The sequence below is a fragment of the Rhinatrema bivittatum genome, chromosome 1, assembly GCF_901001135.1.
Source record: "Rhinatrema bivittatum chromosome 1, aRhiBiv1.1, whole genome shotgun sequence".
Lineage (NCBI taxonomy): Eukaryota > Metazoa > Chordata > Amphibia > Gymnophiona > Rhinatrematidae > Rhinatrema > Rhinatrema bivittatum.
The window spans coordinates 756,375,689-756,393,148 of record NC_042615.1 but is presented as its reverse complement, the minus strand read 5'-3'; the positions used below and the strand labels follow the sequence as shown (position 1 = coordinate 756,393,148).

Sequence of the window (17,460 nt, the reverse complement as noted above, 5' to 3'; positions counted from 1 at the left end):
CAATTCTCAAAGACATTAACCTGGGTAAGATGACTTGTCCTCCTCTGCCTGGCTAAAAGTAAGCCAAACTGCAGTGACCTGTTTAGGTTGGAGGATGAAACAGTGCATAAATGATATTTTAACACATATACAAGCTGTTTCCCCCCTCTCAATTGCCCACACAAATACTTTGTGCTAAATTTCAAAGAGGAAGTTAATCACAGCCATCTTGCCCTATAAGTCCTATAGGTTCCCTCTTAGCATAGGGTTAGAAGGCTAAACCCTACAATGGCCATTAGCTGGTAATCTGTGCAGCCACTCACTTCTAAAGCTTGAACACATCAAATCTAGAATGTACGCAGTGTATATGACTTATCTGACACAGGTCTTCAACAATGCAATGCTGCAGCCAACACTTTGATGCAATTTTCATCAAAATGAAATTATTCTGTATTTTTCTCCTTCAAGCCTCCCCATGCAGCCAGCTCATCTGCTGGTAAGCAGTTGGAAAGGAAGAGACTTGTTCTGAGCCTGAACAATTCAAGTGCAGTAAAGTTGTTCCCAAATTTGTCCCATTGTCCCCATAGCCACTTGGGGTTTCAGGATATAGTATTTACAATAGCTATACGTGAGATGTACTTGTATACAGTGGAGTCTCAGTATATGCAAATATATCTCATTCGTATTCATTGAAGATATCCTGAAGGACTAACTGGCTGTGGAGTCACCAGGACCAGTCTGGGAACCCCTGCTGTAGTATCCTGTTAGCTGCTGTCCTCCCTCCTTTCTGGGACCTGCACTGTTCGCTGTGATGATGTACCCAAACCTAGGCTTTCACATTGGAGGGAGTCTTTTGTGAAATGGAATGTAAAGAATTCAGTGACAATAAATCATTTCATCAACTTGCCATCTTTTAGGTGCTCCGGATCATCCTGCTCAGACACCTAGAATAGAACCCTTTTATTTTTCTTCATTAAACAAACCTGGAGAACAGATGCACTTCCGAGTAGTTTGCACAGGAGAATCTCGACAGTGACTTCCTCCCCATATACCACGGAAAACATCTGGACACATCGTCTGCAAATCACAACAACATCCTAAGTTCAATGAGAAAAATATTGGCAGCCAACACTGTGCCATAAATCTTCCACCACTCTTTCGAGATGTGTCAATCAATACTACTCAAATACTGTTTTACCCAGTTCCTGTCTTATTCTGTGTCATTGGCAATAACATCTTCAAAATGTGGAACAGTAAGAAAAGAGTAATTGTGAGAAATTATCCTATTCATGTGATACCATCCAAACACAAGGCAAAGCTGCGGACCCTTTTAGATCCTGTACTGTATTTAATTTCAAATAATAAGATAGATCTGTGGTTCTCAACCCTGTCCTGGAGGCCCCACTAATCAGACTGGTTTTCAGGATATCCATAATGAATATGCATGGGTAACCCCCTAATGGAAGAGGCTCTGACATTAGTTTGAGAGATTGACGAGAGACTGACAAGTGTCAGTCTCTCAGATTCTGAGGGCTCGGCAATGTGGGTCTTGCAGCTGGTGAAGTGGACCCAGACTAGAGGCAGTGGATCAGGTTGCTCTTCTTGAGCTGGACAGGGAGACCTCCCTTCTCCAATCTCCCTTCTGTGAACCCTGGCCCTCTATGTCCCCTTTACCCTTACCACTGGCAGCTCAGGTACCCAAAACCACAAATTCACACCCAGATGTAACTATGTACTGGCTTTGGGTATTTCAATGTAGCTGTTTTACTCAGAGTTCACAGCTTCATAGCCAAGATACAGTAACAAAATCAATTAAACAGTGCTCCACAGTTCAGAGTAACATTTTCAATACTCCTTCCAACTTTACTATACTCCACAGCAACGCCTTCCAATTACTCCTAGCTGGAATGTGTGGCTTAAAGACTCAAATTACCTTCACATCCTCAAACCTCCACATTTACTTCTTCCAACTACTCCCAGCAGGAATGTGTGACTCATATGCCTGAATTACTCCCCACCTCTATCCTCTCACTCTCTCCTCAGGGTCCCTCTAACCGAGGTACTCATACAACAGTAGGCTACCAGGCACTATCACATCCAGGTCCTGTGCCTATCAACATTAGGACTTCTCCAGCATTCTCCATACTCTGGTACTTCTTTGAGGCATTAATCTTCTTGGGAAAAAAAACAACCCTTCTTATTTATTTATTTATTTATTTATTTAAAAATTTTGGATTCTGCTGATCTTCAAATTTCAGTGTATTATAGCAATACATTCACAATCAAAAAATCAACACAGCACATATACATATATGACTAGGTGGGTCTGTGGCATTGAGTGCACAGAGCAAGAAGGTATGGACAGTATGAGATGAGGCAACAGATGAAGTAGATTGGTGCATAGCCTTTGAAGGTCTTACAGGCTAGCTCTGGGATTTTGAACTTGGCTCGATAAAATACTGAGAGTCAGTGTAGAAGTTTTGGAATAAGGCTGATCTTTTCACATTTTCTTGCATTCAGTAGCATTTGAGCTGCAGTATTCTGAATGAGCTGTAGTTGTCAATTGAGTTTTATTGTGATCCCTGTGCAGAGCGATTGAATAGACCAAGTATGGTATCATGCAAGCCTGGATGACTGTGGCAAAGACATATCCATCAAGGATAGGACATAGATGAAATAATTGGTTTAAATGAAAGAACCATTTTAGTTATTGTTAAAACTGGAGCTTCTATGGACAGCCTAGAGTCAAATATGCCTCCCAAGCTACGGACTTGGTTAATGAAAGGTAGAGTTTTTAAGGGTGGCACACAGGATAGATTTCCAGGACATATATAATGAATATGCATGAGCTAGATTTACATACAATTGAGGTAGTGTGCATTCAAATCTCTCACATGCATATTTGTTAGGGATATCCTGAAAATCTGAACTATTTTTGGCTGTTGAAGGCTATTAGTGAACACCACTATCCAAGCATGTACCCCATCTGGCCTTGTAGCCTTTGCCTGTTTCAATTTTACTGGTTACATGTAAACTCTCTCTTCTATAAATGGAACGGTATCTACCAATCTACCAAATGTACATTTGCCATTTATCTGTTTTCCTTCTTCAATTCCTTCTTCAGTGAACACTGAGCAAAATATTTTGTTCAGATTTTCTACTTTTTCCATGTCATTCTTTGCACTTTTCTCAGTGTAACAATCAGAGCCCTGCACTAACATAACTATAAAAAGGTTTGTCACCTTAATTTGCTGCCTTAGTTTTTTTTTTCTCAGTTTGCACCTTCATTTGAGTGTTTTGAGTATGTTAATGTTTTGCAGAACACTGTTCATAGTTCCTCATGGCTGATAACTGCTGCAGAAAATAAAACAACAGGCCTTAAGGGAAAGTATAAGAAGTTTATATGGCAGAGCTCTTGTGACCAGGGCCGGTAGAAGCCCTAGGTGGGCTAGGCAGCTGCCTAGGGCACCTCCGCTCTGGGGGCAGCGATGGAGAACAGCACATCCCCCGGGCCATTGCAGGAAGAGGCAGCATTGGGAGATTTGCTGTAATGAAATTGTAATTCAGTTTACTCATGGCTTTCTGAGGGCCAAGCCCATACCCAACACACATTACAATAGACCTAATACCAATTCCAAGGATCTTTTTACTTTTTTGCAGAGTTTTACAGCACTGCATGTAAATATAATATACATGTTATAAGTTATATTTTTGACTCAGAAGACTATAGTTAAATGTTCTTGTTCATGTAAAATCTATTATAAATGCTGTAAGTTTCACCTAGGGTGCCTAATATCCTTGCACCGGCCCTGCTTGTGACACAGAAGTAAGCAAATAGGACATGGCTTGCACTATAAACCACATAGACTAAAGGTGCTGCTAAAGAAGGAAAAGTAGAGCTATGATGCAAACACAATGAAATATATAGTTGGTTTCTATAAAGTGCCAGAAGTTAACATTTTCCACAGAATAAATAGCTAAAGGACAAGAGGTCATCATACGAAAATAAAAGATGGGAGGCTTAAATGCAATGTGAAAAAATTTTTCACTGAGTGACTAATAGATACTTAGAAAAGATTTCCAGTAGAGCTGATAGGAACCAAAACCATAGCAGAATTAAAAAGATACAAAGGGATCTTAGCAATGAAGAAAGGGAGAATACCTCAGTTCAAGAAAGATCTGTGGCAGCACAATAGGCAAGAACAAATGGGCAGATTGGGTAGACCAAGTGGTCCTTAACTGTCAACATCTTCTGTTTTTTTACTGAAAGCAGATGAGGCAGTGGGACCAGATGGGGTACACCCTAGAATACCAAAGAAGCTCAAAATAGGCATGTGCAAAATCAAAAAATGTCTTTCAGTTTCTTCATTCATTTTGTAAGTCACAGTCATATGTTAGGTTCATTTCAAACAAAAAACTATGCAGGCTATTTTGTGCTTCTAAATTGGGATTTCTAATCATTTCTAATGAAACTGGAGGATAGACATTATCAAAAGAGTGAAGGCATGCCAACATATCAAGACTATGTCAATGTGACACCAAAAGTAGTATAAAGAGCTCAAGGACCTGCAATATAGCAAAACACTACCAACATTGGCAGGAGTTTTCCAAGGCACTATTAGAGGAGCAAAACAGCAGCAAGAGTGGCTGGATCATCTCAAGGCTTCAAAAGTGGAGTAAAGGGCACCAACAACAATGGCATGAAACCCCCAAGGCTGGACAAGCGGGTCAAATTGGTAACAAGAGTAGAGATGAGCTTCGTTTTTCTGGCTTGGGTCGGGTTTCGGTTTGGGCACTTCATGGGAAAACTCATTTTCCCACAGATCGTTTTTTGCCAAAAACGAAACTGGAACCTGAACCCGGAACCAGAAAAACGAATTAAAAAAAAAAAACGAATCGGGAAAAAAATGCGAATCGGGGAAAAGCAACCCACCCCAACCCTTAAATTTAACTTTCTTACACCCCCTCCCCACCATCCAATGGCACCGGTAGCCCCTGTGACATCGTAAGGGTAAGGCTATTGGCGCCATTTTGAGTCATAGCAGGCCCGACAGCATGGAGGGAGAGATCACTCGCGGGACCCCGCTGGACCACCAGGGACTTTTAGTAAGTCTTGGGGAGGGATTGGGATGGTGGGAGGGGTGAAGAAAGTAAAATTTAAGGGTTGGGGTGGGTTTTTTTGTTATTTTTTAATAAATGTGCCCCTCCCTCCGCACTAACCCAAAAAACAAATTTTCCCTGAAGCTCAGGGAAAATCCGTTTCATGCAGGAAAAAACCACAAGGCAGTGATAGAGGGTAAAAGCAATTGAAAGAGTGGTATGAAGACCCTACAGCATCATGAGAGGTGCAAAGCAGCCAATCAAAGTAGTGAGAACATCCCAAGGCTTCAAATGAGAGGGAAAGGGCACCAACCAAATTGGTAGAAAACCCTAGGCAGGGAGAAGCCAGAGGAAATCCCTGGAAGAGGCCTTATATCATTTTCATATGGCATCATTAGGTGAAGGAGTTGGCTGTTCGGGGGAGTTGGTCTTCACTGGATGCTAAGATACTACTGACTAGAAGCACAAAATACTATTTAGGCACTAGCTGTTTCATATCCTACAATTCAGGGAATCCAGGACATGATTCTTCTTCTGAATCAGTTTTTGCAAATACTGTCTCCATTACCCCCAGAAGCAGTAATCATGGAGGAGCATGATTCTGGTTTTGGGTGCTGCACATCTGCAGCCCTTGCCTTTTGCTGTGGTATAATGCATGGAAGAACTGTAAGGGAATGGAGTTTGAAGAAAATATCCAAGAGGGCTTGAAACCATTAAAGATAGCTGAAGAGTAAGGCCTGTGTAAAGCATTGGAATGCTAGGGCAAGACCAAGAGATGGCAAAGTAACATAAGGGAAGGGAATTTGGAAAGAACATTAAAGATAGCTGGATCAGAGGAGAAAGCACCCTAAATACTAAAACTGGCTTGCAGTGATGGCAGCAGCAGTAGAACTGGCACTGACAATTAAAAACAGAAGGTGTTTACAATTTGGCCTGCAATATGTGCATTATTAGAGAGTGGCTCCTGGGTAAATCTTATTTTGTGAATTTATCGGCTGAAAACACAGTAGTAGACCCGTTGGACCTTCGTTATGTGTTGCAATGTCCAACTGCTAATTATTCTCCTCCACCGAGGCTCAGGGTACTTATGTCCCCTATTTGATGAACTTGGGCCAGAGTTATGAAGGCCTTGGGATTGCCACCAGTTTGCGCGTACTTGCTGCCACTCAGGGGTAATTTCGATTTTACGCCAGGAACACAGTCAGTGGATTTTTAAATTTGGCGGACTAAAGAGGTGGATCAATTGGGACAGGTTCTTGACCCGATGGGTACCCTGTTGCACTCTCTGATCTTGTTTCTTTGCACAACCTAGGCAGACCACACTGCTTTACTTACTATGAATTGCAACACTATATAAAGTCCTTGGATGCAAGGTCCTTGCAACCGCAGGTCTTTACCACATTAGAGGTATTGTTTGGGCTCAGTAAGGTTCACCCTCCATCCTTGTCCTATTACTATAAGCAGTTGAAGGATCGCACTCATTGTGATCCTTTCCCTTGGTTGGTTGAGAAATGGAATGGTGAGGGAAACTTCAAGCTTACTAGCTCCTTGTTGAAGGCTAGTTTTTCTAGGATAGCGTTGGCCTCACCAAACATGTATTTCAGGAAATGCAGCATAAGTTTCTTTGGTGGGCCCATACGTCTACTGTTGTAGCTTTCCATTCCCACATTGTAAACTCTCCTCTCTGTGTAAAATGTAGGCGGGATGATGGATCTCTAACTCATTTATTTTAGGCCTGCATCTATATTAAACGTTTTTGGCTTTTGGGTTTTTGGTGCATGCCCCTATTTTGGTGCATGCCCCTATTTTACTTTCACGAAAGTGGTTATTGTTTGATGCCATTCCCAACAGACTGTTTCGGAATCCGGGGACTCGGCTCCTGCTACGCAAGGCATGTTATGTGGGGAAAAAGTTAATTCTGTTACACTGGCGGAGTCCTGACCCGCCTACTTATTGGGCATGGCGTAACCATTTTCATAAAATGATGTTAATGGATGAAATGGCATCATAGACCACTCCTAAACAGCTGAGGCTTTTTCAACAGACGTGGAACTTGTTCATTCAGTCGTTGCCACTGAATTCCAGGAATTTACTCCTGCAAAGCTCTAGCCGCCGACAGTCTTCCTGATTGATCTTACCGGGACTCTACTGGGTGGAACTGGGGGATGGGGACCTGAGGGTTTAAAATTGTGAAAATACTTACACATCTAAGGCAGCAGCCAGTTCACATGTCAGGATGCACTTCTATACAATTTTATGATGATATCATTTGCATCATTGTACCCTTTATTTGTTGCTAATAAAAACTAATTAAACAAAAAAACAGATATGGTAGGAGCAGAGCAACACAGCAAGAAGAGTACATGAAAAACCCTCTAGTGAACCCTGAGGGATGAGGTAGAAGAAAGAATGGTATCAAAAGGCCAAAAGGCAAGCATGCAAAGAAATAGATGACCAGAGCAAAGCTAATAACTGACAAATAACCTAGGGGAAGGAGATTTGGAAAGTACCAAGAACCCAGCCAGAGTGGGGAATGCTTGTCTCAATAGGAGAAATGTGGTTGATCCTACTAGTTACATATGCTTCTGACAAACTGTAAAGATTGAGCCATGTATGTGTTTTGTTCACATGGCTGGAATAGTGAAACTGCAAATGGCTCATTAAATCAGGTATCATTCCATCTGTTACTTATATAGGTGTAGAGTGATTGTAGAGTTAATACATACTGATAAGCACTGATCCCTGAGACACAATACGGGGAATAGCAAACAGCATAAAGTTGTCAAAACCCCCAAAGAATTGCAAAGAACACAAAAGTATTTATGCCCCCATGGCATACAGTGCAGGGAATCACAAACAGCACATATGCCTAGACAGGTCTTTCCAGAAAGACTGAAAGTCAAAAAAGAAGTAGGGTAGGAGGAGAATCTTATATATATATATATATATATATATATATATATATATATATATATATATTCATTTAAATTTTTTTATGGGGATACAAACAGCAAGCCAAGGGGTTAAAGGGGCTCTTAGGGAAGATAAGGCCATTGCAGAAAGACTAAATTAATTCTTTGCTTCCGTGTTTACTAATGGGGATGTTTGGGAGATACCAGTTCCAGATGGTTTTCAAGGGTGATGAGTCAGACAAACTGAACCAAATCAGTGTGAATTTGGAAGATGTAGTAGGCCAGATTGACAAACTAAACAGTAGCAAATCACCGGAACCAGATGGTAGGCATTCTAGGGTACTGAAGGAACTCAAAAATAAAATTTCTGATCTATTAGTTAAAATTTGTAACCTATCATTAAAATCATCCATTGTACCTGAAGACTGGAGGCTGGCCAGTGTAACCCCAATATTTAAACAGGGCTTCAGGGGCGATCGGGGAAACTATAGACCAGTGAGCCTGACTTCAGTGCCAGGAAAAATAGTGGAAACTATTAACACCCTGGTTAAGGTGTAGCCCATCCCTTTGGAAGAGACTCCCCCTTCCCCAAAAGGTTCCCCAGTTCCTAACAAAACTGAATCCCTCTTCCTTGCACCATTGTCTCATCCACACATTGAGACTCCGGAGCTCTGCCTGCCTCTGATGACCTGCGCGTGGAACAGGGAGCATTTCAGAGAATGCTACCTGGAGGCTCTGGATTTAAGCTTTCTACCTAAGAGCCTAAATTTGGCTTCCAGAATTGCATCAGTAGCATGGGATCTTCTTGGTGTTTGGGTACTTGCCAGATTCTTGTGGCTTGGTTTGGCCTCTGTTGGAAACAGGATGCTGGACTTGAAGGACCCTTGGTCTGACCTAACATAGCAATTTCTTCTGTTCTTATTATGGAGGTATCAAAACTCCCATGCTGGTACATCTGGGGCATGGAAGGTAGGCAGAGCGGTAGAAAGACCCCTAAATTGGTACATCTGGAGCATGGCAGGTAGGCAGAGTAGCAGTAAGACCTCTAACGTGGTATGCTGGTACATGGCAGGTAAGCAGAGTGGCAGCAAGACCCCTAAGGTAGTACAGTTGGGGCATGACAGCTGGGCAAAGTAGCACAATACCTCTAAGGTGGTTCATAAGGGGCATGGCAGATAGGCAGAGTGGTAGCAAGACCCTTAAGGTGATACAACTGGGGCATGGCAGCTAAGCAGAGCAGAAGCAAGAACTCTAAGGTGGTACAACTGGGGATGTCTGGTAGGCAGAGTGGCAGCAAGACCTCTAAGGTGCTTTCAGTCATCTTGCTTCTCATATGGAAATTCTGGAAAGCGAGGCAAAGGCAGACTGATTTTTACAAACACCAACTTTTGCATCAATTATGATGCCAGCCTTGAAGGATGAGAGCTCACGATGTTCCCAACCATTGAGAAGATACGTTCACTAGTTATGCTGGTTGGTGGTCAAGAAAGATCGTGCTGAGCTACCTTGGCTAGGAATGGCCAGACTGCCAATTTGTGTGCCCAATATGCTAACACATCTCTGTCCATGTCCATGATGGGTTCTGCAAGATAAAGTTTCATAGAAATTTCTGCTGTGGTCTCCTTTGCTGGGGTGGTCAAAGGGACTCTTTTGTCAGCTGCTATAGCTATGACCTCTGTCAGGAGAGATGGCCCTTTGCAGGAAACATGGCTTTGAGGTGGGGGAGGAAATGACAGGGTGTTGCTTGTGCATGTGTTACTGCGTAAGGTGGCTGTGCTTTCCTGTGCTACATCTCCTCTATACCTATGCCTCTGGTGCTCCTGATCTCACACCCTAGCTACCAGTATCTCCTTCCTGAATGTGAGATGCTGAGACAGAAAGGTGAGACTCCCTTTCATATGTGGATCACAAAATGTGGAAGCCATATATTTATTTTTTCATGTCAGAGGTTTCAGTCTCACTTACACCTGCTGCTGCAAGGAGTCCAGAAATTATAACACCTCTGCTTCTATTTCCTCTTGCTTATAGAAACTGTACCTTTTCTTCCAGAATATTTACTATCTGGATGAACCCACTCAGGGTGGCACTTCTGGCATTCAGATCCTCCATGGCATCCTTGAAGGGCTTCAAGATTTCTATCAGCTGCCTCATCACTACCCAATCATGATGCCCTAGAGGGGTGATCCACCCCTACCTCAGTTCACCTGCCTACTAAATGTAGTCCTGGAGGGTATTTTGTAATGGAGGGGCTAACACATGCAGCAGATGCTTAAAGCCCATGTTCTCCATTACTTGCAGGGACTGGTAAACTGGGGCAATCATTTCTCTGACTCTCATTACTACTTTTGATGCTGCCTGCCTCTTGCCCTGGGATTGTGTTAAGAAGCAACACCCTATTTCCTTCATAGTGGGTTTCATTTTTGGATCTATAGCATGGGGCTTCTGGCTTGCCAAGAGTGGTGGAAGGAGCTAGGGAATCAGCTTGGGAAAAAGACTTCCCCCTTTCAACTTCTTTCTTATGTTTTACTTGGAGTGGCAGAAGGGGTCCCCAGGCTAGTACTGCCATCCTCCTTTGATGCTTAATGCTAATTGTGGCTGCTTCTGTAGGTGGTGCTGCAAACCAGCATTTGTCAGATGCCCCAACTTGCTTCCCTCGACTGATATTCTTCCTGCAGTAAACATACTTTAAAGTGCCTCCAGATCAGGAATTACTTCTGTAAACTCTTTCACTATATCCTTGGGGGATGATGCTGGCCCTGAAGTTGAGGATGAGTGTAGACCTTTAGGAAAAATGCCAAGGGCATCATTCACATTCTCTGTCTGAGCTGCCTGTTCTTTCTGGGGGTTGTTCTCAACAACATCAGTATCATCTATCTCCCCCACCATCACACTGGAGGCTAAGATGCTACTGACTATGCCTTCCAAATTTTCTTTAGCTACTAGCTCTTCAATTTCTGATTCAAAGAATTCCATACAAGATTCTTTCATAGAATCAGTTGTTGCAAATACTGCCTCCATTGCGACAGAAGTGGTAACCAATATACAGGAATGTTTAGCTGGTTTTGGCTGTTATACTTCTGCTGCCCCAGTCCATGCTTCTGCCCTGCTAAAGCCAGTCTTGGATGACTCTCCCACCTTTTCCTTCTGCTCCAAAACAATAAGAAAAGGAACAGGTGGCGGAGCACATACTCTCCAAATTTCAGGGTTTTTTTGCCTTAAGCTCCTGCCATTCTGTACCTAAAAAAGTCCCTCTTCAACCTAGGGGCAGGACTGCCTTTTTTTTATTGCTGCTAGAGGCTGGGCTGGCTTTACACCATTTCCTTGGCCTCTGCCAAGGCCGCCAAAGCTGCCTATCCTTCCTTTTCCCTTTGCTGACATGATGTAATTTGTTGACGTGCACTGCCTATGGGGGTTTGGATATTATAAAGGAATTTACTAATTGATACTATAACTGTACCCCCACTCATAGCATGGAAAACTGTCTGTCACTTGCACTTCCCCCCCCCATATATATATATATATATATAGTGTATGTATATGCTGTGTGCACACAGTGATGACTGAAAGACTGGCAGCCTTTAAAGCCTCTTCAGACTCTCTCTCAGTGTGTTTACCTCACTGGTATCCAGACAGAGACAAAAAAAAATCATTAGCACTGCTATAATCTCCATACTTTCTCCTACCCTGAACCTCCCTCAGTGAAGAGAAAAATCAAAAACAGCAACATTGCCATTACTTCTGTCTTTCTGGCACAATGAGCAAGTGTAGTATAGCAGAGAAAAGATCAGAAGCAGCCCTGTACTGGTGCCAAATACAAAAGTTTCTAGCTTTTTTTGGAACTGTGAGACAGCTGCTAAATTCACGTCCTTCTCTACCTGCTAGAGAGGACATACAGAACATCTTGCACATGCCTAGAGTTTACAGTGGGAGTAAGTCAGCTTCACTTGATCCAGATAGCAGCTATAGGCTAGTTAAAAAGATGCTGCACTGTGATTTATCTTCTGTATGATTTCCATGGCATCTGAGAAGGCTGTAAAGTCACACAGGAAAGAGTTGGTTGCTATAGTTACCAGTTGCATTTTTGATTAGCAGTACACAGCCATAGACTTCATTGATCCATAGACTTTAAAGGGCAACATAAACAAATGAGATGAAACGTTTTGTTTCATTTATGGGACCCTCTCCATTCATTTTGTGGGTCCACAAATGAAAAGAAAATAAGACTCATTTGTTCCAAACTAATGCATATCCTTAGCCTAAAGAAATGCCGACTATACCTATCAGGAGTGGTGAGGATCAAACTTGTAGCCATTGGTATGCAAGACCTGGGGAGCCTGCAGTGAACCCTGTAGAAAATACAAAGTGAAGAAAAGCTAGGGAGACCCACCTTCAGAGACTATCTTTTGGCCCAACATTATATAAGAAGTCCTAACCTGACACACCTTTGCTGATCCAACAGCCCTCAAAGTGACTGCCCTGTGGAAGTCCTATCTGTTTGCTGCTTCCCTTGCTACTGTTTTCTTGTATTCTTGCCTGTTAATTGTGTCCCTGTCCTATAAACCTTCCTTCCTGTCCAGTTTCCAGTGTCCTGTTTGTGTCAGGTTCCAGTGTTCCTTCCCCATGCTTCTCCCCTGGCTCTTCTCTAGTTCCTTGCCTCTCAGGTACACACCTTCTCACCTAGGCTCTGGTTGCCAAGCCAAGATATCCATGACAGTTTAGACCAACACAAACCAGAGGCAAGGAAAGTATGGATCATTTCCAAAAGACTTATTGTGGATTCTTTTCTTGTGTCTGTGGCTCTTGTACAAGAACAAGATCCATACTAGCTACCAATACCAATAGGCTCTGATCATTGCCTATGGAAGGCCGAAGAACACATAGTCATGGTCATACAGGAAGAATGATGGTGCCCAAATTCATAGAATGGGCTCTTGGCCCACAGCAAAAGGCTGCTCCTGAATTGCCAAAGACTCTGCTCCAGGCTGTGCCCACAGCAGATTAAAAAATTCTGCTCCAAGCTGCACCTGTCACAGCACCAAGGATTCCCTATGGGAGAGGGTGTTTCAGCCATCTCTCAACAGCAACAACTAGTGGCCAGATTTTGAGTCCATTCTGTGACTATGGGAAGAAAGCTTGGTAAATCAGTTCCCATTTTAGCTGGATTCTGGAGGGAGTTATGGTTTGTGGCCCCTGGCTGAGGAAATGTTGCTGTGAAGGCTGGGCTAAGATGGAATGGGACATAAAAATAGGGGAAACTCCCCAAGTAGTTGCAGATGAAGGCTCATTATGCATTGCTGGATGCCAGCTTTGGTTATGACTGAGCTGGAAGTAAGACGAAACAGTCAACCAAGAAAAAAAAAAAGTACATTTCACAATGATAGAATCCCTATAGGCTAACTACATTCTTCAACCTATCAACATGTCTGTGTTGAATCATCTGCTTCCTCGTTTGATCTTATTCTTCACTATTTTCTTTTATGTCCTCATAGTTCCTCCCTGTTTTATGTAAACCAATCTGATATGGTCATTACCATGAAGGTCGGTATAGAAAAATGTTAAATAAGTAAATAGAATAAAAAGCTAGTGCTTTCAGTATGGTAGCGCTCTGTTTATAAAAATCTCCTTTCCTAGTCTGCTCTTCAGTTGACCATGCTGTAATCAAATATGTCAGTGCAATGCCTGTGAGGGCCTGTATTGGTAGAAGGGCCTAAGCAGGAAATTGCTACAATAATTCAAACAATAAAATCTGTCCAACAATTAAACAAAAATCAAAATAAGAGGAATGCTAATGATTGGTTTGTTTTATTTGTCCACAGAGATATCCCAAAATCTGCTTGTGCTAGAATGACTTCTTTGAAATCTTTGAAGAATAATCATTGCTTATCAAATTCCTGCCCTTGCTTAGAAATGAAAAAAATAAATTCTTACTGTGTGGCAGCCCATGCCATTGGCAATGCCAAACTTGTAAGCTCCTACAGCGGTCAAACCCATAACATAAGGGCTGGCTCCATGATACCCTCCTCTACATAAAAAAAACAGAGTGCAGAACATTAAATGCTGTATTATTAATTTCTAAGCATAATAAGAAATAAAGGACTTCAGATATTAACTCCCATTGGCAGAACACTACCTATATCAACATATTTTACATGCAGGTTCAAGTATTTCAGTTTTATATTGTGTACAAGAAATATGGTCTCATCTTTTAAAAGTGAGACTGTTTGCTGACTTGATATAATTGCATGAAAGCAATTCGTTATCCTGGTCTCTACACATGGAGCTGATTTACTTAAAAATTATATAATTCAGGGAGCTGCATATTCCAAAGGATATTAATCATTAGGAATGTGCAGGCCTAATAATTTTGTTCAGGTTTGCTTTTTTTTTTTATTTTGGCATTATTTTTCAATTTTTCATTTCTTTTTAATGTTTTTCTTCCCAGTTCAGTTTGTTTTCTGAACTGAAAAAAAAAAAAAAAATGAAAACCCCCAAAATAAAAAATTGAACCAAAATGGGCCTCCTCAAGTTTTTCCACCATCCTTTCGACCTTCAGCAAAGACTTGGCTGAAGGCCCTTCTACCAATACAGATTGGTCATATCAGCTCCATGTGTAGAGACGGGTTGGAAGGGCAAGGCCAGGCCCCAGCCTGGCCTTGCCCTTCCAACCCGTCCTGCCCCACAAAACCAGGTTAGATACACAGGACCTACCAACCTGGGCTGAGCTGAGCCTGGTCCCCTCCAATAGCTCCTGATGTATGTGCCAGGTTTGAGGAGCCACCCTGCCCCACATTTATCCCTTCCATTGAGAGGTCTCAAAGAAAGGGAGAGCAGTGATGCCAATTTTCTTCTGAGCCCACCCAAGTCCTTTTAAAAAAAAAAATGGCACTGGCCACATGAAGGATGGCTCTGGTAATGTCACTTTGGCACCAGCCTCAGATGCAGCTAATACCAAAGGACTTGGTGGGGGCAGAAGCAAACCAGCATCGTTCCTGCCCCTTTCTTGGAGACCCACCAATGGGAAGGGCACATGTGGGCTTGGGAGGCCCCCGGCTCCAGCACATTATTCAGGATCTATGGCAGGGGCCAAGGCTTAGCCCCAAGCCTAGATTTACAAGGTGGGAGAGGGTTTCGAGGGGCCCCAGCAGGCCCTCGCTGGGCTTGGATGGAGGGAGCAGAAGGGAGGTGGAAGGCCTCAGGGAGGCCATTATTTTGAGCATGAAAATGAATGCACCTGAACATTTTCAAGAGAGGCCATTTTTGGTTCATTCTGTTCAGAACAAATCAAATATGGTCTCATTTGTCCTGTTTTTCACATTCTTTTATAATGAATGCACATTCTTATTAATCATTCATTTGTATGAATGAGTGACAAACTTTAGAAACTTATAGTATCCTAATCAAAGAAATGTAAAAGTATAGGGGCAGATTTTCAAAGGGTTACGCGTGTAAGATATGTGCGTAACCCCCGACAAGCTGCCCCTGAGCCTATCTTGCATAGGCTCGGTGGCACGTGCAAGCCCCGGGACGCGCGTATGTCCCAGGGCTTCGAAAAAGGGACGGAAAGGGGGTGGGTCCAGGGGCATGGCTGAGGTTCAGGGGTGGTCCCGAGTCCTCCAGCACAGCGGCCTGTGCCGGGGGATGGTGAGCCGGCGGGTGCAAGTTACGCCTGCCTTGGGTAGGCGTAACTTCAGAAATAAAAGGTAGAGGGAGGATTTAGTTAGGACTGCGGGGTGGGCGGGATCACAAAAATAGTTCCCTCCAAGGCCGCTCCGATTTTGGCGCGGCCTTGGAGGGAACGGGGAAAGCCATCAGGGCTCCCCTTGGGCTCGGCGCAAGCAAGGTACACAAGTGTGCACCCCCTTGCGCGCGCCGACCCCGGATTTTATAACATGCGCGTGGCTGTGCACGCATGTTATAAAATCGGGCATAGATTTGTTTGCGCCGGGTTACGCGAACAAATTACGCCCATGCATAAGTTTAAAAATCTGGCCCACAGTGCATAATATCATTTTTTACTCTATCCTGCTCATTTTGTTTTGACCTGATGAAGGAAGTACAGCTCCCAAAAGCTAATCAAGAAATGTTTTAAGATAGCCCAATAAAATGGAATCACTTTATAATATCTTTTGTTTGCTTGTGGCAGCCAGGTTAGTTATGTAATATTATAATGCTTGGGCATACAGACTTCAGCTACGCATACAGGTCGAAGAGACAACTGCAAAATGGCAGTTCTGCCACCCACAAGATGGATGCCAAGCTGACTATAAACTGTCAGATACTGAAAATGCTAACTTTGGTAAAAGAAGCAAGATCAGTGATATCTCTGTGAACCAAAGTGGAAAAGTAAGAATGCTACGTTTCGTCATCCCAGAACCACTGGCAAGAAAATAACACAGAGATATTCTGAGCCTACAGCCTAAGCCCAAAGTCCATTGGGTATGGATGCTGGTTATGAAAGCAGATCCGTTGCAAAAATAATTTTGTCCAGAACCAAGGGACTATGGACACACCCTGCATGAGGCCTGATCTCGTCTTCGAGATGCCAGCTCATGGAACGTGACTAGGCTAGGCACCAGCTTCTGGTAGAAGTATGTTCTGAGCATCAGTTTGCAGAGGTAATCCATGCAAATCTTTCTTGCTGCTGCATATGATTTCTGAAAGATCCCAAACAAAAGCTAACAAGTACAAGTATTCTCTGAATTAGCAAAAGTCACTATAATTTGTGATCTGCTATACCCTTGATTTGGTTTTGTAATATAATAAATTATTTGTTTTAGTGACTTTCTGGTCTTCTAATTATTTTTAGCATTGTTACATCATATTATTGCTAATTTATTCCACCTCTTGCACATGTAACATGTTAATCTTTATTTCCGCCCCTAGAATTTGTAAGTGTACGACTAAGGTCATATTTTCCACAAATTAAGTTTTAGGTAATGGTAATAGGTTAAGTAAAGCTTTTTGTAACTGTTCTTGTTAAACACAGAAAAGGTTAATAAAACTTACCTGGTTATAATTACCTGAGATTAATGATATCAAAGTTTTGGGTATGAATTCTTGCCATAACCATTGCTAAATCATTAGCCTCTGACCCACTGTTAGTCAGAAAAAGTACCTAGGAAAATTAAAAGACAGAGAAAATAAATTAAAATCAACCTTTTCTTCTTCAATATTTACATTATGACCAACATGATCATAAAACCAATAATTATGCTCAAGGTATCTAAAACCAAGTCATAATTGCAAATGTATTATGCTAGGCTTTGATCCTAGGAGATCTCTGCAGCTTGGCTGGACCAAGTATAATGCATACTTGGAAGAGAGACCTTCACAATCATGAAATGCGGTCTGTAATGGCATTATTGGCTCCTTCTAAGACAGCACTGTATAAATAGCACAGGAGCTGTGTTTCAGATTAATCTAACATCTGAAACTAGGTGGCAACATGCAGGATTTAGAGAAATTTAAG

General features: G+C 42.5%; 1 protein-coding gene across 3 annotated transcripts in view; it reads right to left on the bottom strand.

The window, feature by feature from the left end:
- The window catches only part of AGXT2 (alanine--glyoxylate aminotransferase 2), a 145,236-nt gene that overhangs the window by 65,298 nt on the left and 62,478 nt on the right, over positions 1 to 17,460 (bottom strand). For all 3 annotated transcript variants that reach the window (XM_029578964.1, XM_029578973.1, XM_029578982.1), the window contains exons 5-7: positions 17,012 to 17,106; positions 13,920 to 14,013; positions 963 to 1,056 (exon numbers count right to left, since the gene is read on the bottom strand). In XM_029578964.1, coding sequence (XP_029434824.1) covers positions 963 to 1,056; positions 13,920 to 14,013; positions 17,012 to 17,106 — 283 coding nt within the window. The remainder of the gene's footprint in view (positions 1 to 962; positions 1,057 to 13,919; positions 14,014 to 17,011; positions 17,107 to 17,460) is intronic.